At 44.4% G+C, this 24741-nt stretch overlaps 1 protein-coding gene across 2 annotated transcripts in view; it reads right to left on the minus strand.

The window, feature by feature from the left end:
- Window positions 1-10346: 10346 nt before the first annotated feature.
- The window catches only part of AGRP (agouti related neuropeptide), a 336158-nt gene continuing 321763 nt past the window's right edge, over window positions 10347-24741 (minus strand). For both annotated transcript variants that reach the window (XM_033942770.1, XM_033942769.1), the window contains exon 4: window positions 10347-10766. In XM_033942770.1, coding sequence (XP_033798661.1) covers window positions 10578-10766 — 189 coding nt within the window. In that variant the 3' untranslated portion in view covers window positions 10347-10577. The remainder of the gene's footprint in view (window positions 10767-24741) is intronic.

The raw sequence follows: 24741 nt of genomic DNA on the forward strand, positions 1-24741 counted from the left end.
CACCAACCCTCTGTTTCCTGTCTGACAGCCAGTTTTTGATCCATCGGTGGACCTCCCCTCGCACCCCATGATTCCATAGTTTCCTGAGCAATCGCTCATGTGGTACCTTATCGAAGGCTTTCTGGAAGTCTAGGTAAATTATGTCTATGGGTTCACCTTTGTCCACCTGGCTATTTACCCTCTCAAAGAAGTATAACAAGTTTGTGAGGCACGACCTACCCTTGCAGAACCCATGCTGGCTCGACCTTAGCTGTCCATTTTTTTCGATATGATCACAGATGCCGTCCTTAATCAGTGCCTCCATCATCTTTCCCGGGACCGATGTGAGGCTCACTGGCCTGTAGTTTCCCGGGTCGCCCCTTGAACCCTTCTTGAAGATGGGCGTGACATTAGCTATTTTCCAGTCCTCCGGGATCTCTCCAGTTTTTAGGGATAGGTTGCATATTTGCTGAAGTGTCTCTGCTATTTCATTCCTCAATTCCTTGAGCACCCTTGGGTGGATGCTGTCTGGACCTGGCGACTTGCCGCCATCAGCATATTGCTCCCCTGTGGGCTTAGATTTCGCTTGCAAAAGTATCTGCAACACAGAACAGTATGTTGTAGAAGTCTCTTCTAAATCAGGAGGCAGTAAACATGCCAGGCTAGCAAAATAAGATTCAGTGTCAGTCTGTTTCAATGACGTAACAGCTAGCTTTTTAAAAACTTCTTTTTCTAACCAGAGCCACATAATCTGAGTATCGGAATCGTCGGATATGGTCTTAGAAAAGTAAAGAAGGAACAAAAATACCCGGACGAGAGCCCCCAATACTGTAAGTAGATTAATGAGTATAACAGTAATTTTCTAATGGTGGTGTGCCTCGTGATTTTTTTCATGAAACAAGTGTGCCTTTGCCCAAAAAAGGTTGAAAAACACTGCTCTAGACTGACTGTCAATCCTGTCAGCTCTCTGTCTTCATTTCCAGCATATAACCTGATGGGTTCCGGTATGCTGTGTACATCTTCGGTAAATACAGACGCAAAAAATGTGTTCAGTTTGTCGACAATTGCTTTGTCCTCTTTTAGCGCTCCCTTTATTCCATGGTCATCCAACGATCCCACTGCTTCCTTTGCAGGTCGTTTCCCCTTAATATATCGAAAAAACGGCTTGAAGTTCTTCACCTCCTTAGCTATTTTTTCCTCGTAGTCTCTTTTACCCCTTTTACTGACTTATGGCACTTGTGTTGATGAGTTCATTCAGTGACATTGTAATCACTTACCTACTTTTTTTGTAATAAACTTTTCATTCACAATTAAAGACGTGAAATACAACTATTAAATTGCAAGTTCATTAATATGTAAACATTACTATCACCGTAGCAGGCTCCTATTTTAAAGAGCTTTCCTGTCAAAAAAGTTTAATTAATCTCTGTGTTAGCCCTGCCATCCCAGTTAATAATTGTCAGAATTTTTCTGTTGGCTTAACCAGAGTGAGCAAATGCTATGGAAGGTCACATCCTTCATATCTAATCTTGGACAAACCTAGATAACATCAAAGTTATCAGTACTGAAGAGTCACAAACAAAGGACCTGGGCTGAAGCCTTTCAACAAACTTGATAAAATGTGCAAAGGTCAGGTAGTGAAGAAAATGACCCCCAACTACAATATCAGAGTGAATCTAGAAATTTAACAGTGACTCCAATTTATGAGGGACAATTAACACCCTATTTCACCAGTATTTCAACCTATTTACAAAAATATAATTTATTGTTGTATTTGCTGAACCAAGTCTCAAATTTATAAATATAAGAGGTTATAAAGATAAGAGGTTAAAATTCTTATCCTCTCTCTAGAGCTTTTGACCAACTCCTCCTTCGTTAATTTCTCCTCAGACCCATTTTATCAGTCACACACACAAAAAAACACATTCAGGCAGGCAGATAGCCCCCTCACACACAGACGCAGTTTCTAAATCCTTGGTTCCACTAAGCTAATTCCTGCACCTACAAACCTCTAACCTCATCTCCTGCTTTTTTCAATTCCTTTTCTGCTTGAATATATAATCTATGCCTGTACTTTGAGTTGTTACAGTGTTAGAATTTAACACAGTTGCATGTCATTATAGTCTCTGTTTGTACTGGAGCCAGAGACCTGCCCAATGGGAAGTTTCCCGAAGGGTTGTGTCTCGCTGTTTCTGAGCGACATTGGTTAGCCCAATGATATCCCTTCTTACATTTTGGACCAATATTAGGGGGTCGTCCTCTGTTCAATATGGGCGGTTTATTAATATTTGCTTTGCAGTTTTGTTTGAAATGTCCTGGTTTCCCACAGCCATAACTGCCTTTTGGAGTGGAACTTTTTTATACTGCAGCTGCTAAAATGCCCATTGCTTCCTGTAACCTGATCATAAATTCTATATAAGGCTCAGTGGCTCCCTGTTTGATGCTTGCATAACTTTTAACTGGTGTTCCTGAGGTTGGTACTTTATGATATGCTCTGAAGGCACACTGACTCCCTTTCGTCAGCGTTGGAAGCACACTTTGTCGGGGAACAGTAGAGAAATTTTACTGTTCCATATAACTGATCTGGGGTATAAAGCTCTCCAGACAGTAAAGCTCTTCGTTGAGCCTCCCTTTGATACTCACTATTCCACATAACATATTGACCCGTAGTCAATACCATGCGCATAATGTCTTTCTAATCTTGTGGTATTAAGGTATGCGCCCCAGCCATGGTTTCAAACAACCCGGCTGTGAAATTATTTCTTAAACCTGTCTCTGAAATAGATTTATGAATTTCTCGCAATATTGCAAAGGATAATGGTTGATAAGTAGCTATCTGTCCTGGACCATTAGGATCTTGGGCATATGTGACTGGGTAGGCTTGAATTAAATCTTTCATGTCCTCTGCTGCTAATTGCCCTTCCTCTCTGGTCTTTTTCATCATTGCTTGAAACGCACTTAAAGAGTGTGCTAATGTTTCTTCCTTTTTTGCATTTAAAGGTACTGGAGTTAACTGTGCGGGAGGTATAATTTTTGGATATGTGTTATAACTGGAATAGTTTGGGGGGAATGGTTAATGAGACCGTTGCCACCTTGGAGGATGCCTCTGTCCCTACCTTCTCCAAGGCACACTTGCACTGATGCCATAAAATTAATATGGCTGCCGAGGCCCTAGGCTCAGCATACAATACTTTCCCGACTCTAATCCAATCTTCTAATTTTAGGGATCCCTTTTCTGGATACCGGGAGCAGTGCTCTCCTATCTTTTGTACTAAAGATTTTAACTGTGAATCAGAAGCCTCTCTATCTGTATGTCTTAGAATATACTTCAGTTCTTTCACATGAGCACGCTATAAATCTGACAGGAAATTTCCTATACTTACTCGAGGGGATCCTGGAGGATGAGGTGTACCTAGTCTTATTGTCAGATGGAGCAAGCAGGGCAAAGGGTCCCTGTTCGGTTCACCACTTGTAGGAATGGAACACAGCAAACACACACACACAGGATACAAGTCAGAATGGAGGCGCTGCTAATGACATCATAGTAACTCCCTCGTTTACACATCTAATGATTGGTGGATACAAAGGTACATGCTTTTACATTGGTGGATACAAAGGTACATGCTTTTATACCAAGATCACCCTCCCTTTACCTCGTGCTTTATCTCGTGATCACCCTCCAACTCAGCACTTAGATAATACCTGTGTTTTTGCACATCCCCAATGCCTGTCAGCTGATGTCCTTTCCAAATAAGGACTGCTTGATTAAAAGATAAGGGTTAATATGTGACAGGGGTCTTGTGATAAGAGGGGAGGGGGGAATACCTCAGCATTCTATCACAAGGTGCTAACATTTTCCCTTGCTTTAGAATGGCTACATGGCAAGAGGGGAGAGGGAATGAGGAATAATTCATAATTCTTTCACATGGCCTCATAATATCAGTGTGCTGATATTATCCCTGTTTCAGAATATTACTACAAATACTGGTGAAGTTGATAAAGCCATCCGCGCAATGCATGGCGGCAGTGAAAAGGGCAAACAGAATGCTAGGAATTATTAAGAAGGGGATCACAAACAGATTGGAGAAGGTTATCATGCCGCTGTACCGGGCCATGGTACGCCCCCACCTGGCATACTGCATCCAGCACTGGTCACCGTACATGAAGAAGGACACAGTACTACTCGAAAGGGTCCAGAGAAGAGCGACTAAAATGGTTAAGGGGCTGGAGGAGTTGTGTTACAGTAAGAGATTAGAGAAACTGGGCCTCTTCTCCTTTGAAAAGAGGAGATTGAGAGGGGACATGATCGAAACATTCAAGATAATGAAGGGAATAGACTTAGTAGATAAAGACAGGTTGTTCACCCTCTCCAAGGTGGAGAGAACGAGAAGGCATTCTCTAAAGTTAAAAGGGGATAGATTTTGTACAAACGTAAGGAAGTTCTTCTTCACCCAGAGATGGTAGAAATCTGGAATGCTCTTCCGGAGTCTGTTATAGGGGAAAACGGCCCACGAAGGAAGCGGTGAGGGCCATTGGATGACCATGGAATAAAGGGAGTGCTAAAGGAGGACAAAGCCATCATCAACAAACTGAACACATTTTTTGCGTCTGTATTTACTGAAGAGGATATATACAATATATTGGAAGCTGACAGGCTATACGCAGGAAATGAAGACGGGAAACTGACAGGGTTGAAGAGGTATGCAGAGAGTGGTAGAAAACTGGAACACTCTTCCAGAGGCTGTTATAGGGGAAAACACCCTCCAGGGTTTCAAGACAGTTAGACAAATTCCTGCTGAACCAGAATGCACACAGGTAAGGCTAGTCTCAGTTAGGGCACTGGTCTTTGACCTAAGAGCCACTGCGTGAGCGGACTGCTGGGCACGATGGTCTGACCCAGCAGTGGCAATTCTTATGTTCTTATGCATGCATCAAGGTAAGACACCCCCACACTCCCCCAGGATTAAAAAAACCCTTCTACCATACAAAAATGAGAACAAAACAGCATCTGGTATGGGGAACTGCTAACAGGTGTCTTAAGTAGCCTGGTGGGTAGGCTAATGAAGGACCCAAGCCCATAAACTATGCTAGCTGCTACATTTATGGAAGAATGTGTGAGCCCACCCAAATAAACGAGTGAGCCCACCCAATAAATTCTATATTGCCATATTTGGTGCCACCTGCAGCCATAAGTGCTATTGGGGTTGTAAACACAGGAGGGTACAGTAGGTTTTGGGGAGGTTCATCCTAAATTATAAAGGGGTTACGGTGAAATATACAGCAGTGCCCTCTAAGGTGTCCCATTGCTCTGTTGGGATGTCTATGCGGCCAAATTGGACTTAAGACTTTTTTTCAAAAATGCCCCTCCATGTATCTGTATGCTCCATTTTTGTTTATATCCTATGCTATTAAAACATTTTATTGTTTATTGTGTCAACATTGTAATAAATATAGCATATACTTTGAGGAAGGGCCTTTTGTCCCTCCAAGAGCCCTCAGTCCCACATGAAGTGGAACTCTTATTAACTAACTGATGTCAATATGCAGGCTTGCCCTGCATTTCATTTTCACTCTGCTAGAAGCATGCTGAGGCCCCATTGGACAGCAAGGCTTTGCTGGAGGAATACAAGTCTGTCATGTATTTGAACATGAATCATGTGAGCAAGAAGATATATGGTCCCTGCTACAAAGAAGCACAAGCAAAACAACTGGATGTAAAGATATCGGTGTCAGGCCTTAGGAATATACTGAACTTTTTACCTAGGCTGGATCTGACACCAGCTAACACAAAAAAACAACTTGAGTTTGCCAAATAAGGAAAAGATAGAACTACAGAAATGACTGTGGAATTGTGTATGGATTGGTCATGTATGGATATGAGCAGCTATGGTTACTGGGAAATGATAGGATATGGTAGATAGGAGCAAATTTGCAATATGACCAGACAAGTTTTGATTGGCATAAGAGTAAAGATTGTAGCCATGAGAAAAAGTTATAAAAATTGATGCATGCCTTTGTTTAAGGAGAGATGTATTTACAGCTAGATATTTTGGCATTGATCTGTATGATTTTTCTAATGATCTCTCCAATGTATTACAATTGAGACAATGTATTTGTTTTTTACCCTGTTTTTGTGTTGCATTTTTATACTTTGTTTAAATAAAATATTGTCTGCTTTTGGGTAATACATTGCATGTCTGCGTGTTTTTTGGAGTCAGTATGTAAAGGGCTTTGGCAGCGAGCTCTTTAACTTGAATTTATTTATTTATTCAATTTTCTATATTTTTACTGTACTTGTCTATTGATTATGCTTGACTTATTCTTGCTATATACCGCTTTGAGTTATTTCCTTCAAAAAGGCAGTAAATAAATTCTAATAAATAAATAAATTAGAGCTAAGTGCACAGTTAATAACTAGGCCCCCATTAAGAATAATGGGGCTTGCACTGAAGATTTTTTTTGTTGTAATGAAATGAGTCAGCATTGCAGGGAAATTCTCATATGCTGCCCCACAAATAAATTACATTACATTACATTACATTACTAGCATATCATAGAACACTGGTTGGAAAATGCTTATCTAGAACACCAATGCATGTGCCATCCTGCAGTGTTTGGGGAAGAAATGCTACTTTTCTTTTCAAAAATCATGGTATATGCTATTGTCAACCCTCTTACCTGTTTACTAAAACAGATGTATCTCAAAATTTTGTCTGTGTGATCCTGTCAAAAACTTATAAAATCATGAGACTGACCCAAAAAAATAAAAATACGTTTCATAAATTGTTGTTAATATTCAAAAGCATTTATCCAGATAAATGCCCTGCTGACCAGGATATTCTGAAACACTATCCAGATAGGACCGCTAAATATCCATCCACACTGCTTCTGCCCTCTAAGGGCAAGTCTATTCATTAAGCACTAGTATTTACACATGTTACACATATGTAAATGTTTACAATTACGCCATATATTCACACTAGTACAATATTCTGCTTCAGCTATATTCTGCAAACACCGTTTAACTAGATGGGGCAACCACTTATATGCATTAATTATAGAATACTATAGGTTATGCACATTTATGCCACATTTTGGCAACTATGCTCCCCTCAGCTGTTTTTTTTTACCTTTGACCTTGGCAGCTGAAATTAGCCCATATGCTACTAGATATTTTCTGCTAAAAATGATATTGTTGCAACCCAACTCTATTATGTTTACTGTTTGTTTATCATGAGGGGGTAATCTCATGCTTCACTTTAGGATCCTGAATAATGTATTGAGAAACTTTGTAAAGCCCCTGATCTGGTTTTCAGTACCCTATTAAAAGTACCCTTTCTTCTCTTATCTAATTTACTGTCTGCCCAGTGCTCACCAGTCATTACAAACCCCCTGGACAAGTCACTTAATCCTCCCACTGCCCCAGGTACATTAGACAGATTGTGAGCCCACCTGGACAGACGGGGAAAAATGCTTCAGTACCTGAATAAATTCATGCAAACAGTTCAGAGCTCCCTGGGGAGAACGGTATAGAAAATTGAATGAATTAAAGAATAAATAACTTCCCTGACTTCTAAATCTATTGTTTTGACTTGCATGGGGGATGGGTCTTGATATACTACTGCCTTTCTATCAGAGCTGACAGTGGGTCATCTTTTGTGACTCATGTCCATGACCTGGGGTACATTTTCCTGACTCTAGACGCAGTTTCAGCAGATAAGGCTACAAGTGATGAATATAGGCCTCTTACTAACTAGTACTGCATTGTTAACTGCCAAACTAGTTCTAATTATGACAGCAATGGTGCAAGTTCTCTTCTTGTTTTATTTTTATTTATTTTTTTATGATTACTGTATGCATTTTCCATTTATTCATAAATGGCAGAAAGACACACCATGATCACAGTACTACTATGTGCGAGTCATGTGTTGTGTGACTGTACCCCTCAAGCATGATTGAAATAGCCTCAATAGTTTCAGAATACATGCTACTCAGGGCAGGATTAATTCTTCGAGGGTCCCTAGGCACACCAGTACACTGGGCCACCTAGCCCCGCCCTGCCATTCTCTTCCTTCCATCTACTGTCTGCCCCTTCCAGAAAATGTCTGCCTCCCTCTGCCATCTTTCCTCCTGCCCCTCTCTCCCCTTGGTCTGGCATCCATCATCTTCCCTCTGTTCCCAAGGTCTGGCATCTCTCTCCTTCACTTCCCCCTGTGGTTTTTACCATCTTTCTCTCCTCATTTTTTCCACTCAGATCTGATATCTCTGTCTCTTTCCCCATTCTTTGGCATCTCTCTCTCCTCTCTCTTCCCTTTCCTTTTCTTCTCTGGTCTTCCTTCTCTATTTTCTGCCTCTGTCTAAATTAAATTCTTTCTTACTATTCAGCCCTCAATTTCCCTCTTTTCACTGTGTCTACTCACAGCTTGCCACCCCTTTCCTTCACCCCTCCACTATCTCACTAACTCCATCTTCTTCCCCCCATCTAGCATGTGGGAAAGCAGCAGCAGTGGTGAGGAGGTGAGGGCTTGGCACAAATTCTCCCCACTTCCATCATCTGCCCTGCCCTGCTCCCTTCTGTCTCTTCTCCCTACATCCATCATCTGCCCTGCTGTGCCCTGCCCCCTTCTCTCTCTCCCTCCACCCCAGGCCCATCTCACCACTCACCTTTCACTCTGATTTTTTTTTTTCAAAAGGCGACGGCACCCCCCCAACATTGATCGGTAACATAACCCACCCCCATCAACGGACCGATCAGCAACGCGGGCCCCCCATCAATGGAAAGTAAGATAAGCAAGCAACACGGGCAAGAAAAGCAACAGCAACTGTAATTTTGCAAGTGGTGCTCAGCCCAAAGCTTCCCCTCTGATGCAGCTTCCTGTTTCCGCCTGGGCGTGTCAGAGGGAAGCTTTGGGCAAGCAGTACCCCTTGCAAAATTATAGCTGCCGTTGCCAATTTTACCTGTGTTGCTTGCTGATTTTACTTTCCGTCGATGGGGGGGCCCGCATTGCTGATCGGTCCATCGATTGGGGGGCCTGCGTTGCAGATCGATGCTGGGGGGCCCGTCGCTATTTGAAAAAAATTTTTTTTCTGTTGATTCTCTTCTTCATCGGATCCCCTTGACCATTTTGGGCCTTAAGCACATGCCTACTGGGCCTATCCTTTAATCCGGCACTGATGCTACTACATTGTAATGTAATTACCATATATACTTGAATATAAACCAAGATTTGGGGGCAAAAAAAATGGCCACAAAATGGGGGTCTCGGCTTATATTCGGGTCAGCGCCCACCCAGACTCGCAGCAATTATTCAGCTAGTGGCTCTTCGCCCAGCAGGAGTGCCGGAAGATTGTTTCTGCTTGGTTCACCACTGGAAAACCAGGGAATTGAAAGATATACGAGGAAGGCGGGAGGGAGGAAAAAACCTGTCACAGTCGGTCACACTGCAAGACCACCAGGAAATTCTAAAGGTACGCAGGGAAGTAAAAGCTTTTAGAGTCAGCTGGAACAGGAGGCAGGAGGGATCCCTCCTGTCCCGGCTCACTGCTAGACCACCAGGTCTTATATCAGACCAAATTGGGAGAGGGGACAGGGCAGGGAGGAAGGAAGGGAGGGAAGGGGGACATGGTGCAGAGCAAGTGAGGGAGGGGGCTGGATACTTGAATATTAACACCCCCCTTATATTCGAGTCAACCCTTTTTCCTCCTGTATACGGTATGTGTCGAGCATTGAATATGCTGAAGTATCTCTCACATTCAGCTGAAGATGCTGGAATTACATAGATATCAGTTTTGCAGATCCACACAGCCGCAGGCAGATATATTCTGCAGCAGACCTCAGGCTTCCAGCAGCAGCACTCCACTCCCCTGCCACGGCCCAATAGGCTTTGTAGGAGGGCCAAACCACAAGCAGTGATCATCAGGGCCACTAACCTCCAGACAGCAAGGCAAGCTCAAGGAAGTAGGTAAATAAATAAATTTTTATGGGTCACAGACCCATCTAATTTTATTGACCTGCTTTCTATGGTTACAAGCAAAATGGTTTACATATTATATATAGGTACTTCTTTTGTACCTGGTGTAATGGAGGATTAAATAACTTATCCAGTCACAAGGAATTATATTGGGAATCAAACCTAATTCCCCTGCTTCTCCAACTACTTACATCCAGTTGAATGTTTTAAAGATGGTAAATGGTTCAAGAATCAGGTCATTTACACTTCTCTAAATCTCCTACTCATAATTTATCTGTAGCACAAAAGGCTTTGGTGGTTTTGATGGTAAAGCAGATTCTAGAAAATACCATATAGTAGAAATAAACCAGTCATCTATTAATAACACATGACGAGGCCCCAAGTAAATGAGTTTCTTATTTTATTTAAAAGAAAATTACAATCCTGTCTTTTGGTATGAGAATGAAAAACAGCAGTGGCAAAATGTTTTCACTGCTACATTTTTTTTTAACTAGTCCTTCATACTATAAAAGGAGTGGTACACGAAACAAAAAACAAGTCAATATACAATCTTTACAGAGATCTGCTAGACAAGGAAAGAGATGGACAGATAGAAAATGGCCCCAGCCTTTGCAAGCTTGATGAGAGCTAATTTTTCCCATGGTGACATTTGTGGTTGATTTTCCGGCAGTAACAAAAGGCATTAAAGAAACGGCAATAGCAGATGGCACAGGGATTGCAGCAAGGCAGGTGTCCAACACAAGATTCTAGAAGTTGTACACATCTCCTAGGTGAGCGTTCATCCCGTATCTGCAACTCCATGGGATATGGCAGCACCTGTGGAAAGGTAAAGAGAACAGAATATCCAGATTCTATTGTAAGGATCCCAGACATGCACAGTGTGTTCTTTAGGAAAAGCTTGAATAATGTAAAATTATGAGGAAGGGCCATAGAAGACTCAGAAGCTACAGCCAAACTTTGTTGGGGCAATTCACTCAGAAATAGAAAGTAAGCTGTGGTACATATTAAGAAGGGTATAGTATTTTGCGTTACTCTAGATTTAGGACTTTTTTTACTAAGGTGTGCTAGCAGTTTTAGCACGTGCTACAATGCCGCACGCATTAAACGCTAACGCCTCCATAGAGCTTGCCTTAGTATTTTTGTTTAGCGCATGGTTAGCGCGCACTAAAAACGCTAGCACACCTTAGTAAAAGGAGCCCTTAGTGTCTCTTTTGAAGACCCATTTATTTGAAAAGGCTTTCAATCTGCACTTGGATGTGGCAGGCCCCCTCTCAGAAGCCACTGACTGGCAAATCTCTATGGGGCCAATTCTGTAAGTGGTGCCTAAAAAAGTGGTGGCTGCTGTGTGTCAATCACGGACAGGTGCTGGAAACGTAGGCCTATGTTTCTGGCAACTAGGGTCCTTGCAGAGTTGCGGCCAGTGGCACCTTGTTTGTAAATTGTTCTTTTTGAGGAAGTATGGTATATTAAATTAATAAACTATGAATCATAATCAGGAGCCCAAATAGTGGCACAAAGGCCATTAATGAGCATATAATGAGGGATTTTGTCCAGAATCCTCATTGAGCCATAGATATATTGGGACTGATATTCAGACTGTAGAAAGTAGCCCAGCTACCTCCTGTGGCTGATGGCAAGCCCAGTTCAATGCTGGAGCCATATCCAGCCACTGGCATTAAATTTCTGGGTTCAGTGCAGTCACGTATGACTTTGTTGGCCAAACCAATATTCATCGGCTGGCCGGCTTAGGCCTAGCGACCAAAGATAGACCTGCATTTTAGGCTGCTAGACTTAGCTGGTAATCCGATTAATATAGGCAGTGACCGACTATGTTGACTGACATACCTGGTCACCAGCCAATCTGCTAACTGGGATATTCAGTGGGAGAAAGCTGGCTATCTCCTGTTGAATATTAGCAGTTAGGCAGCTTAGAGGTACTTAGCTGGCTGGAAGCTGTTCCTGGCTGATTAAATACTATTGAATGTCAAGCGGATTACTTCAATAAAATATTACTAAACCTCGTATCTCTCTTCAGACAAGCAAAATCAGCCATCTGGAATAGGGTGGAGGATATGTATGAAATATGCATAAAAAGCAATGCCAATGTGAAGTGTAAGCAGAAAGCATACTTCAATTGATTAATTATATCATTTAAATTTCATCTCATGTCCCTATGTAGCCTAGCTTCATAAGGATAATAATCCTCTTTTCTCCTTTCAGTGCATTCTTTTAAATTATCCCTTTTTTATTATTCTATCCAATGGGCCAAATCAGTGGAATACCTAGCATATGTGACACCCAGGGCCCATCATTTCTTGGCACCCCCCCCCATCTGTACGAAAAATATGATTTTTAGTAACAAGCCACGTCACACCTAGGAAAAGGCAGCATCTTACATACTGCAGTGAGCAGTACAACATCAATACACCCATTGTAAAACTAAACAAGCCAGACCAGTACAGATCAATCCTACACCATCAATCCTAACAGAAAACCATGTCTTTCGAACACACAGAACACAGAAAACACCTTCGCCTAATATGGAATATGTCATCACAAACTAACCCCTCCCCCTTTTACAAAACTGTAGTGTGGATTTTAGCCACAGTGGTAACAGCTCTGACGCTCATAGAATTCTGAGCATCAGAGCTGCTACCATTACAGCTGGCGCTAAAAAACACTCCACAGTTTTGTAAAAGGGGGGATAAAATAGAAATACTTAGACAAAGGTTAAATTGAACCAGCAAGAAGCTGGACTCTGCATAAAATGCAACACCATAGAAACAGTGACATATGTCTCCTAAAGCAATAAATAAATAGAGAATTTTTGTTCTACCTTTGTCTTCTCTGGTTTCTGCTTTCCTCATCTTCTTGTTACTGTCTTCCTTCCATCCACTGTCTGCCATCTTCTCTCCTTCTATGCCCCTTCTAGAAACTGTATGCCTCCCCCTTCCATCTCTCCTCTAGACCCCCCCCCCCTTTGGTCTGGCATCCATCATCTTCCCTCTGTTCCCTCATGGTCTGGCATCTTTCTCCTTTCATCTCTCTTTCCCTCCCCCCTGTGGTTTTTAGCATCTCTCTTATCATTTCCTCCGCTCAGATCTGATATCTCTGTCTCCTTCCCCGTTCTCTGGCATCTCTCTCTCTTCCCTTTCCTTCTCTGGTCTTCCTTCTTTATTTTCTGCCTCCGTTTAAATTAAATTCTTTCTTACTATGCAGTCCTCAGTTTCCCTTTTTTCACTATGTCTCCCACAGCATGCCACCCCTTTCTTTCACCCCTCCACTATCTCACTAACTCTTATCTTCTTACCCCATCCAGCATATGTCCTTTTTCTTTATCCCTCCTTCCAACCAGTATGTGTTCTCTTTCTCCACCCTCCATTCAGCATTTGCTCTCCCTTCTCCCCACTTCCATCATCTGACCTCTTCTCTCTCCCCTTTCTACCCACTTCCATCATCTGCCCCCTTCTCTCAATCTCTCCATCCACCAAAGGCCCATCTTTCTTCCTTCCTCACCTTTCTGATTTTGGCAACAAGATATGCAACGCCCCCCCCCCCCCCTCCCGGACAACAGGCCCGGTCCGACAAACCTCCCTGCCTGTGGCCGGCGATGTCTTAAACTGACTTCTTACAGCAGCCGGAGCATTGTAGTTGCTCAAGGAAAACAGAAACAGTAGAGCAAGCCTGGTCTCTACTCAAGGGCACAGTGCAAGAAGCACAACATATGTACATCCCCAGATTTAGAAAAGGGTACAAAAAAAACTGAACAAAAGACCCCGCATGGCTAAACAATGAAGTGAAGACAGGAGACAAGAAAAAATCATTCCGGAAATGGAAAAAGGACCAAACTGGGGAAAACTGGAAGGAACACAGGAAATACCAAAGAGAATGCCATCAAGTAGTTAGGAGAGTGAAAAAGGAATACGAAGAGAGGCTAGCCAGGGAGGCAAAAAACTTCAAATCGTTCTTCAGATATTTTAAAGGGAAGCAACCGGCGAGGGAGGAAGTAGGACCGTTGGATGATGGAGACAGAAAAGGAGTGATAAAGGAGGAAAAAGAGGTAGCCGACAGGTTAAACAAGTTCTTCTCGTCAGTCTTCACAAGTGAAGACACATCCAGTATACCAGAACCTGACGTGATCTTCCATGGAGACTAAGAAGGAAAACTGTCAACAATAGAGGTGAGCCATGAGGATGTCCTCCAACAGATAGATAGATTGAAAAGCGACAAATCACCAGGCCCAGACGGAATCCACCCTAGGGTACTAAAAGAACTAAAAAATGAGATAGCGGAAATACTTCAACGAGTTTGCAACCTATCCTTGAAAACTGGTGAGATCCCGAAGGATTGGAAGATAGCAAATGTTACACCTATATTTAAAAAGGGGTCGAGAGGAGACCCGGGAAACTACAGGCCGGTAAGTTTGACGTCAGTTCCGGGCAAGATGGTAGAAGCACTGATAAGACAGCATCTGTGAGCACATCGAAAAAAATGGGCTGATGAAAGCGAGCCAACATGGCTTCTGCAAGGGAAGATCGTGCCAAACAAACTTACTGCACTTCTTTGAGGGCGTAAACAGCCAGTTGGATCAAGGAGAATCCGTTGACATCATTTACCTCGACTTCCAAAAGGCCTTTGACAAGGTACCCCCATGAGCGGCTACTTAGGAAGCTGTGGAACCATGGGGTGGAAGGGGATGTACACAGATGGGTCAAACACTGGTTGGCAGGCAGAAGGCAGAGGGTTGGAGTGAAGGGTCACTACTCGGTCTGGAGGAGAGTCACGAGCGGTGTTCCACAGGGGTCGGCACTCGGACCGCTGCTGTTCAATGTATTTATTAATGACCTGGAAACGGGGACGAAGTGTGAAGTTATAAAATTTGCGGATGACACTAAACTCTGTAGCAGGGTTAGAACTGTGGAAGAGTGTGAGGACCTACAAAGGGACCTAAACAAACTGGAGGAGTGGGCGAATAAATGGCAGATGAACTTCAATGTAGGGAAATGCAAGGTCATGCATATAGGGAAAAAGAACCCGATGTTCAGGTACCAAATGGGGGGGTTAGTATTAATGGGAAGTAACCTTGAAAGAGATTTGGGTGTGCTGGTGGACAAAACAATGAAGCCAACGGCACAATGCGCAGCAGCCTCGAAGAAGGCAAACAGAATGTTGGGTATTATTAAGAAGGGTATTACGACCAGAACGAAAGAAGTCATCCTGCCGTTGTATAGGGCAATGGTGCGCCCGCACCTGGAGTACTGTGTCCAGTATTGGTCACCGTACCTTAAGAAGGATATGGCAATACTTGAGAAGGTCCAGAGGAGGGCGACAAAAATGATTAAGGGCATGAAAAACCTTTCGTACACTGAAAGATTGGAAAAGCGGAGACTCAGAGGAGACATGATAGAGACCTACAAGATCATGAAGGGCATAGAGAGAGTAGAGAGGGACAGATTTTTCAAACCTTCAGAACATAAAAGAACAAGAGGGCATTCGGAAAAGTTGAAAGGGGATAGATTCAAAACGAATGCTAGGAAGTTTTTCTTTACCCAGCGTGTGGTGGACACCTGGAATGTGCTTCCAGAAGGCGTAATAGGGCAGAGCACGGTACTGGGGTTCAAGAAAGGATTGGGCAATTTCCTACTGGAAAAAGGGATAGAGGGATATAGTTAGAGGATTACTACATAGGTCCTGGACCTGTTGGGCCGCCGTGTGAGCGGACTGCTAGGCACGATGGACCTTAGGTCTGACCCAGCAGAGGCATTGCTTATGTTCTTATGTTCTTATATGGCTGCCGTAAAGGTCGTCTCTAATGCAACTTCCGGTTGTGTCAGAGATGACCTTTACGGCAGCCACATGCAGCTTCAACGCTCTAGCTCAGGGGTGCCCACACTTTTTGGGCTTGCTAGCTACTTTTAAAATGACCAAGTCAAAATGATCTACCAACAATAAAATTTTTTAAAAACACAAAGCACACTGTACGCTGAGAAAATGTTAATTATCATTCCTATTCTGGGTTTTTTTCAAACAGGTCAAGGCAGATGACTCTATGCACTGTCACCTCAGTAACAACCATACAAAAATAGATAAATATACCCCTCTCCCTTTTTACTAAACCACAATAGCAGTTTTTAGCGCAGGGAGCTGCGCTGAATGTCCAGTGCTGCTCTGCACACTCTTAGGCTCCCTGCGCTAAAAACCACTATTGCAGTTTAGTAAAAGGGGGCCATAGTGCAAAATATAGACAGCAGATATAAATTCAGACACATTTTGATCACTAAATTGAAAATAAAATCATTTTTCCTACCTTGTCTGGTGATTTCATGAGTCTCTGGTTGCACTTTTTTCTTCTGACTGTGCATCCAATCTTTCTTCCCTTCTTTCAGCCTGTATGCTTCCTCTCCTCCAGACCTTATTCCCTCCCCAACATTTTCTTCCTCTCTCCCTGCCCTTTCTTTCTCCCTGCCTCCCTTTCTTTTTCTCTTTTCATGCCCCCCTTTCTTTTTTTATGTTTCCCTTCTGTCTCCCTGCCTGCCCCCTTTCTTTCTTTCTCCCTGCCCTCCACCAAGCCGCTGCTGCCACCATCGGGAAACAGGCCCCAAAGCCGCCGCCGCGGCTGCCCCAAGCTCTCTCTGCTTCCCAGCATCGGGCCGACGGCGAGGAAGTTCCGCCTAGCCAGGCAGCGATTGGCTGGCCCGAACTTCCTCTCCGACGGCAGCCTTAGGGGGGTTGCACAGCCAGCCAGGTCCGGAAAATGGTTGCTCGCCAAGGCAAAGTGAGTCTATCACGGAGCCCGGGATAGGCTCCTCGATCGACTCACTTTGCCTTGGTGATGGACCATTTTCCGGACTTAGCCAGCTGTGCACCCCCCCTAAGGCTGCACCCGGGGCGGACCTCCCCCCCTTGGTATGCCACTGGGCCAAATCAGACTGGAGGTTCCAGAAAAATAAGAACCCTTTCCCAGAAGAATGCATTCCATGTTTGTAGAAAAGGGAGTTTCACTTTCTATAGTACAGGAAAAAAATAGCAGGAGCATAGCTGCTACTGATTGAGTTCAACAAAAGGCTCAGGCTGCCCAATGGTAGATTCTGCCTACTGTGCCATTCATCTTTGCATTTGTTCCCAGGTCCCTGCTTTCAGCCGCCCACCCCCAACCACCATGGGCTCTCCCTTCCTTGCTCCTTCCAGTTCCAACATCTATCTAACTCTCCTCTCCATACCCTGAACTTGCAAACTTACATGTCCCATCTCCTCTCTGGCCAGTTGGAAGCAATATGCCTTTGCAGTGCTGCCATTTCGGGCAACCCATTGAAAGCAGGATCATGAGTGGGGTAAGGGGAGAGATGCCAAATCCATAGGGAGGGACGAAATGCCAGACTGGGAAGGAGGGGGAAAAGGAGTGAGAGATGCCTGATCCATTGGAGGAGAGAGTGAGAGTGATACCAGATTCCAGAGGTGGCGATGGGGGTGAGAACAGAAATGCTTTGTTATGGACTTATTACCTACCAAGGCAGAAAACAGAAAGTAGGTTTAAATGGTCAAAATTCTCAGTGGAGAAGGGTAAATAGTGGGGTTCTTCAGGGGTCTGTGCTGAGACCACTGCTTTTTAACATAACATGAGATAATTAAATTTGCTCATAACACAAAGTTGTTCAAAGAGGATTGTGAAAAATTGCAAGACATTGTGAGACAGGGAAACTGGGCATCAAAATGGCAGATGACATTTAATGCGAGCAAGTGAAAAGTGTTGCATGTGGGAAAGAGAAAACCAAACTATAGCTATGTGATGCAGGGTTCCAAGTTAGATCCTTTTCCTGGGTGGTGACTCCTAAGTGCCATCATGTGTGGCGATGGCTAAGAAAGCAAATAGAATGCTAGGAATGATCAGAAAAAGAATGGAAAACAAAGATGAAATGTTATAACAAAAGATTAGATTCTTAGCTTTGCTAATCTTCTTTCTTGTAAATCCTCCCTTTATTCCGGGACCAGTGGGTTATGCATCCCTTTCCGCCAGGCACTGTAGGAAGACTCAGATGATTAAAGTCTTAACTCCTCTCTCTGAGAGCATAACATGGAGCATGTTCCTTGGACACCAGTCAGTCTTAAAGCAGCCAGCAACATCTGCAGAGAATAACAAACAGATAGAGGGGAACAGGGAACTCCCTACCCGACAAATCAATTCTGCTCATATTAACACATACAAAACTTGCAACAATGAAAACGAGAAAACAGAATATGAAACATTAGAAACCTGAATGATAAAACAGTGCTATAGGGAGACACAGCCTGCACTGTCAGAAGGGCGCTTAACTAGGGACCCCACCAAATTTAGTGCTAGTTCCAGTCAGATGGCACTCTTATAAAGGCTGATCTGAAATGTAAATCCAGCTTACCAGTGCTTCAAGGAAGGCAATCAGAGAATCAGATATACATAGGGTGGGCTCACGGAATAAAGGGGAGATTTACAAGAAAGAAGATTAGCAAAGGTAAGAACCTAATCTTTCGTTCTTGTACAATCCCCCTTTATTCTGGGACCAGTGGGTCATAACAGAGTAGTCCTGAAAATATCAAGGTGGGACTGATGAGCTCGTTGCCAACACCAAGGCACCAAAAGCAGCATCATGCTTGGTTGCTACATCAATCCTGTAAAACTTGGTGAAGGTATGCAAGGAGGACCATGTAGCAGCCCTACAAATCTCATCCGGAGACACTGCCAAGTTTCCAAGTTTATTGTAAATTTGATAAAACGCTTATCAAAATACTAAGGGGCTCATAATAAAAAAAAAAGTCTAAAAAGTGGGCTAAATGGGTATTTGGACAATCAAAAAGCCTGATCGTCCAAGTACCCATAATCAAAGCTGGTTTTAGATGTATCTAAAACCAGCTTAGGCCTTTCCCCTGCCTCTAAACGCACAGAGAGAAAAGAGGTGTTTTTAGAGGCGGGGAAAGAGTGGGCGGTGGGCGGGAGGTGGGCCGACCTACACCTAGGCATACAACAGGTTTAACCAAATGTTTTGACAGGTTGCCTAGTCGGCACTTATACTAATAATAATAATAATAACTTTATTCTTATATCCCGCCTGTAATCTTGCGACTTCTAGGCGGTTTACAATGAACTAAACTGTAAATACAATCAAGAGAAGTTTTACATACAGCGAATTAGAGAGTATAGCGGTTTACAATAAAGAAACTAAATACAATCAAGAGAAGTTTTTCATACAGCGAATTAGAGAGTATAGCGGTTTACAATAAAGAAACTGTAAATACAATCAAGAGAAGTTTTACATACAGCGAATTAGAGGGTATAGCGGTTTACAATAAAGAAACTGTAAATACAATCAAGAGAAGTTTTTCATACAGCGAATTAGAGAGTATAGCAGTGTATCTCTCGTAGAACTACTTAAAGTGTATAGCATTGTACATCTGATGACATTAGTAGTGTTAACGTCAGTTTGTGTGTTGCAAGGCCAGGAAGCGCCAAGTTGTTTAGACAGAAGTAGAAATATTCCGTAAGTTCGTATAGTGTTCATGTTTAGACCAAGTCAAAACAGGTATAAATGCCAAAAACGGGCCGCTGAGCTGATCGTGGCTGCTGCGATCAGCTCAGCGGTCCCAGCAACCTACCCACCCCCCTACAGCAATAATCACGTCAGGAGAGATAGCTCATCTCCCCTGCCGTGATCCACCCTTCCCCCCACAATGATCAGGGCAGGAGGGAGCCCAAGCCCTCCTGGTCCGCGGCACCCCGACTACATTCGGGGCAAAAGGAGGCCAAGCCTTCTTGCCCCAGTGGCACCCTGACTACGTTCGGGGCAATAGGGAGCCCAAGCCCTCTTTCCCCAGTGGCACCCCGACTACATTCGTGGCAAGAGGGAGCCAAAGCCCTTTTGCCCTGCGATCCCAAACCTCCCCCCCCCGAGCCGAGTCCGTTGGAGCCAGGAGGGAGCCCAAGCCCTTCTGGCCCGGCGATCTCCCCCCCTCCTCCCCCCCACGATCCGGCCAGGAGGGAGCCCAAGCCCTCCTGGTCCGGTGATTTCCCCCCCGCACACGATCCAGCCAGAAGGGAACTTAAGCCCTCCTGGCTCGCGACACCCTCTAACCCCCACCTCCCACTAAAATATGGACAGGAGGGATCCCAGGCCCTCCTGCCCTCGATTCAACCACCCCACGACCGCCCCCCGAACCCCCGATCGGCACCCCCGTCGACCCGCGATCCCCCTGCCGACCCCACATCCCCCCCACCCCATCTCCCTTCCCCATACCTCAAAAAATGTTGGTCGGAAGGACTGGTGCCAAGCCGGTTGGGTCCATGTGCCTAAGGCCCCACCCACAGGAAGGGCCTAAGACAACTGGGCCGATTCCGGTTGTCCCAGGCGCCTCAAGCCCCACCTGTGGGTGGGGTTTGAGCCACCTGGGCCAATCAGGCCCTAAGGCCAGCCATTCAGAGATGGCTGGCCTGTCAGACGGATGGGCTTGGCACCCGTCCATCCGACCAACATTTTTTGAGGTACGGGGAAGGGGGGTCGGCAGGGGGGTCGCGGGTTGGTGGGGGGGCCAATCGGGGGTTCGGGGGGCAGTCATGGGGGGTTGCATCGAGGGCAGGATGGCCTGGGATCCCTCCTGCCCGTAGTTTAGTGTGGGGTGGGGGGTTAGAGGGTGTCGCGGGCCAGGAGGGCTTGGGTTCCCTCCTGGCCGGATCGTGTGGTGGGGAGGGGGGAGATCACCAGGCCAGGAGTGCTTGGGCTCCCTCCTGGCCCCAATGGACTCAGCCCAGGGAGGATTTGGGATCGCGGGGCAAGAGGGCTTTGGCTCCCTCTTGCCCCGAACGTAGTCGGGGTGCCGCTAGGGCAAGAGGGCTTGGGCTCCCTCTTGCTCCGAATGTAGTCGGGGTGCCGTTGGGGTAAGAGGGCTTGGGCTCCCTCTTGCCCCGAACGTAGTCGGGGAGTCGAGATGCCGCAGGCCAGGAGAGCTTGGGCTCCCTCCTGCCCGGATCGTTGTAGGGGGCATTCTGTAACCAGTTTTGTTTTTGACAGACACCGTTACAGAATCCAGCTTTTAGGCATTTGGGAGTTAGGCTTTTTTTAGGTTGATTATATGTTGTTAGTGTAGATGTAGTGGTAGTCTGGGCATTTAAACAGCTGAATGTAGAGGCAGGCCATTATCAAAAAAACCCTCCTTTTGGATGTTTTTTTGATAATGGACATTTTCCCTGCTTCTACTTTCAACGTTTAAGACCTTAAGCCAAAAGGGGACTTTAGACGTTTTTTTTATTATGCCCCTCCACGCATATTATAGCAATAAAATAGGGATAAGAACAGATATAAAAACAGAATTAAAAACAAAAATATTAAACAGACAAAATATACTCAGACGAACAAGACACAAAATAAATGTAATAAGAACAAAAGGATAGGGGGAGAACTACAATAAATACAGAAAAGAAAACATATATGGAGAAAAACAAAAGGACTAAGGGGTTCAATAAGAAAAGAATAGTAGCATAATTAGCAAAAAGCATCAATGAATAAGAAGTTTTTTAAAGCTCCTTTAAATTTATCTAAGTTCTACTCTGCCCGAAAATAAGTGGGTAATGTGTTCCATAGTGTGGGTGCGGTAACTGAGAATATTTAAAGAAGGAACCCAAAGTAGATGCTGTCCAGAGGATCTTAAGGATCTATTAGATTCATAAGGTATAAGTTTTTTTTATCAAGGAATGCTGGTTCTTTAGTTTTGAGAGTTTTGAATATTAAAAGGGCCCAGGAGGAAACCCCTCTAGTAGAATGAGCTGAGGGGGGCTTCTTTCCTGCCTCTACATATGCTGCAGAAATGGCCGCTCAAATCCATCTCAAAATGGTAGCCCTTGCTTGCAGGACCCACCAGGACAAACAGGTGATCCAAGACACGAAACTTGGTAACCTCCAAATACCACAGCATGAGCTTGCCCACATCCAGGGACTGCAGCACCTGGTCCTGGGTCTTTGACTGGAAGGAACAAAAACTAGAAGTCAAACTTCCTGATTCACATGGAAGACAGAAACCACTTTCGAAAGGAAGGAAGGAACCATATGCAAGAGCACCGCAGTATCGTAATATGCAAAAAAGGATCCCGACAAGAAAGAACTTGAAGCTCCAAAATTCTCTGAGCTGTCATGACAGCCACAAGGAATACTGTCTTGATAGTGAGATCCATCAAGGACACCTGATCCAGAGGCTCATAAGGCAGGCGAGCCAGGGAGCAGAGAACCAGATTCAGATTCCACGTTGGACAAGGGAGGCACAAAGGAGGTCTCAGATGAACTGCGCCCTGTGGAAATGGACCACATCCGGATGAACCGTCAAGGAGCACCTCAAGACAAGTGGGCCCAGGCAAGATAGACATGCAATCTGAACCCATAGTGAAGCCATTGCAAGGCCCTTTTTCAGGCCATCCTGCAGAAACTCAAGGAACCGAGAGAGAAGGAGGATCCTCTGTTGGCCGGTGTATCATGCTTGGTAGCACCGCCAAGCTTTTATGTTGGCTATCACTGTGGACTTCCGTTTGCTGTGAAGCAAAATGGTTATCACCGCACCGCTGCCATCCAGGGCAGGAGGGCAAGTGATGGGTCCTGCTGTGGATTCCATCAGGACAACAGAACCTCCTGCAGAGGACGTAGACTGGCTCTGGCCCACGGAACTAAATTGATCATCGCCAACATGAGCCCCAGGACCTGGAGATACTGCCAGGCTGTCGGGGTTGGCGTGGCTAGAAGACTTTCCGAATCTTGTACGTTGACATGTCAACAAGAGCATTCAAGAGGAGGATTATGGAGCACAAATCGAACATTAAATGTAAGAAAACCACTGAACCTTTGGTTGAGCACTGCTTGACTCATCAGCATTCCTTTGAAGACCTTAGATGCTTAGCCATTGACCAAGTGAGATCTCGCAGTAGAGGGGGTGATAGGAAGATAAAATTTCTATAGAAAGAGACCAAATAGATTTTAATGCTGCAAACTGTTGAACCCACAGTTAAATGCTTTTACAGATTGGAAACCTTTTCTCTACATGATTCTTTTCAGCAACATTGGAGGAGTTAGGTGTTTACATTGGAGAATGTGATCAGTTTTTTGAAAATGAAAAATGAGGTGAATTTGAAACAAAATGTTACTTTTGGAATGAGATAAATTAGTTAACATTTGGATATTAACGGGGGCTATGTTAAAATTCAAGTTTAGAGAGTTTATATTCAAATTGAATCCACTATAGTCCTAATAGTGTGCTTTTGGTATTATGATTTGGCAGTGGCGTATCAAGGGGGGGAGCACAGCCGGACAGGTCCGGAAAATTCCTGGGCTGTGACGGCACTCAGCGGCATCAGCGCCCCCCCCCCCCCTCCGTGACGACACTCAGCGGCATCACGCCCCCCTGCCCCGCGACAGCACTCAAGTTTGGCCTCCTTCTCCCGGCATCAATGGTATTAAGTCCCTTTAACACAGAAAGTAACCCAACCAGCGGACTTGTTCACACTTGGTTATGGAATGAAGCCCTCAGATACCTGTGCTGCTGTATAAATATTACAGCAGTTTAATGCAGGTCGGCACTTTGTCTTTCATTGGGCATTCAAACCAATTTTTTAAAATGTTTTCTCAATGCTTTTAAAACTCATTACTTTTTTTTATATTCATACAAAAAACTTTCAGCGACACTTATCTTTTTGGCTGACAAGCGACTCGCCAAAAAGATAAGTGTCGCTGAAAGTTTTTGTATGAATATAAAAAAAAGTAATGAGTTTTAAAAGCATTGAGAAAACATTTAAAAAAATTGGTTTGAATGCCCAATGAAAGACAAAGTGCCGACCTGCATTAAACTGCTGCAATATTTATACAGCAGCACAGGTATCTGAGGGCTTCATTCCATAACCAAGTGTGAACAAGTCCGCTGTTTGGGCTCCTTCTCCCGGCATCAGCAGAACTTCAGATCGGCAACAGATGCTCAGTCAAAAGCTTCCCCTGACTGAACTGCCTGGGCGGAAACAGGAAGCTGAGTCAGGGGAAGCTTTTGACTGAGTACCTGTTGCCGATCTGAAGTTCTGCTGATGCCGGGAGAAGGAGGCCGAACTTGAGTGCTATAGCGGGGCAGGGGGGGTGCCAATGTCGCTGAGTGCCGTCGCAGCCCAGGAATTTTCTGGACTTGTCCAGCTGTGCACCCCCCTAAGGCTGTACTCAGGGCAGACCACCACCCCCCCCAACCCCCCGCCTCCCCTTTGGTACGCCACTGTGATTTGGTTATTTTTGAAAATTTAGCACTATAATGAGTTTTAAAATTTAGTGCAATTAATAGGAATATCACATGTGCATGAATTCAATGAGAAAGTGGTAAAGAACAAAGCATGAGCTTAAGAGTGGGGCAAGCGGCAATAATATATATAGTTTTAGATGCTTTCAATATCTGTTTTTTGTTCAAAAGATTTAAAATAATTATAATATTTAAAACAAAAATGTTTACAAGGTCGCTATGAGGTAGACAATTTACGCATGCGCTAATAAGATTGATTGAAAGGCGCATGTGTTAAAGAACTTTGCAGCAGAAAAAAACAGCTCTAAGTGAGGCAGGACGTTAAATTGAGTAAGTAGAACGTTTGCTATAACTTGCTATGAATACAAAACTTGCCGTGTAACAATAGTTATCCGAGGACAAGCAGGCAGGTAATCTCACGTTTGGGAGACGTCATCCGACGGAGCCCTGATGTGGATGCCTGACAAGCAGACTTGCTTGAAGAAACTAGTAATTTAGAGTCGCCCGCAACGCGCAT

The sequence above is a fragment of the Geotrypetes seraphini genome, chromosome 4 (genome assembly GCF_902459505.1).
Source record: "Geotrypetes seraphini chromosome 4, aGeoSer1.1, whole genome shotgun sequence".
Taxonomy (NCBI): domain Eukaryota; kingdom Metazoa; phylum Chordata; class Amphibia; order Gymnophiona; family Dermophiidae; genus Geotrypetes; species Geotrypetes seraphini.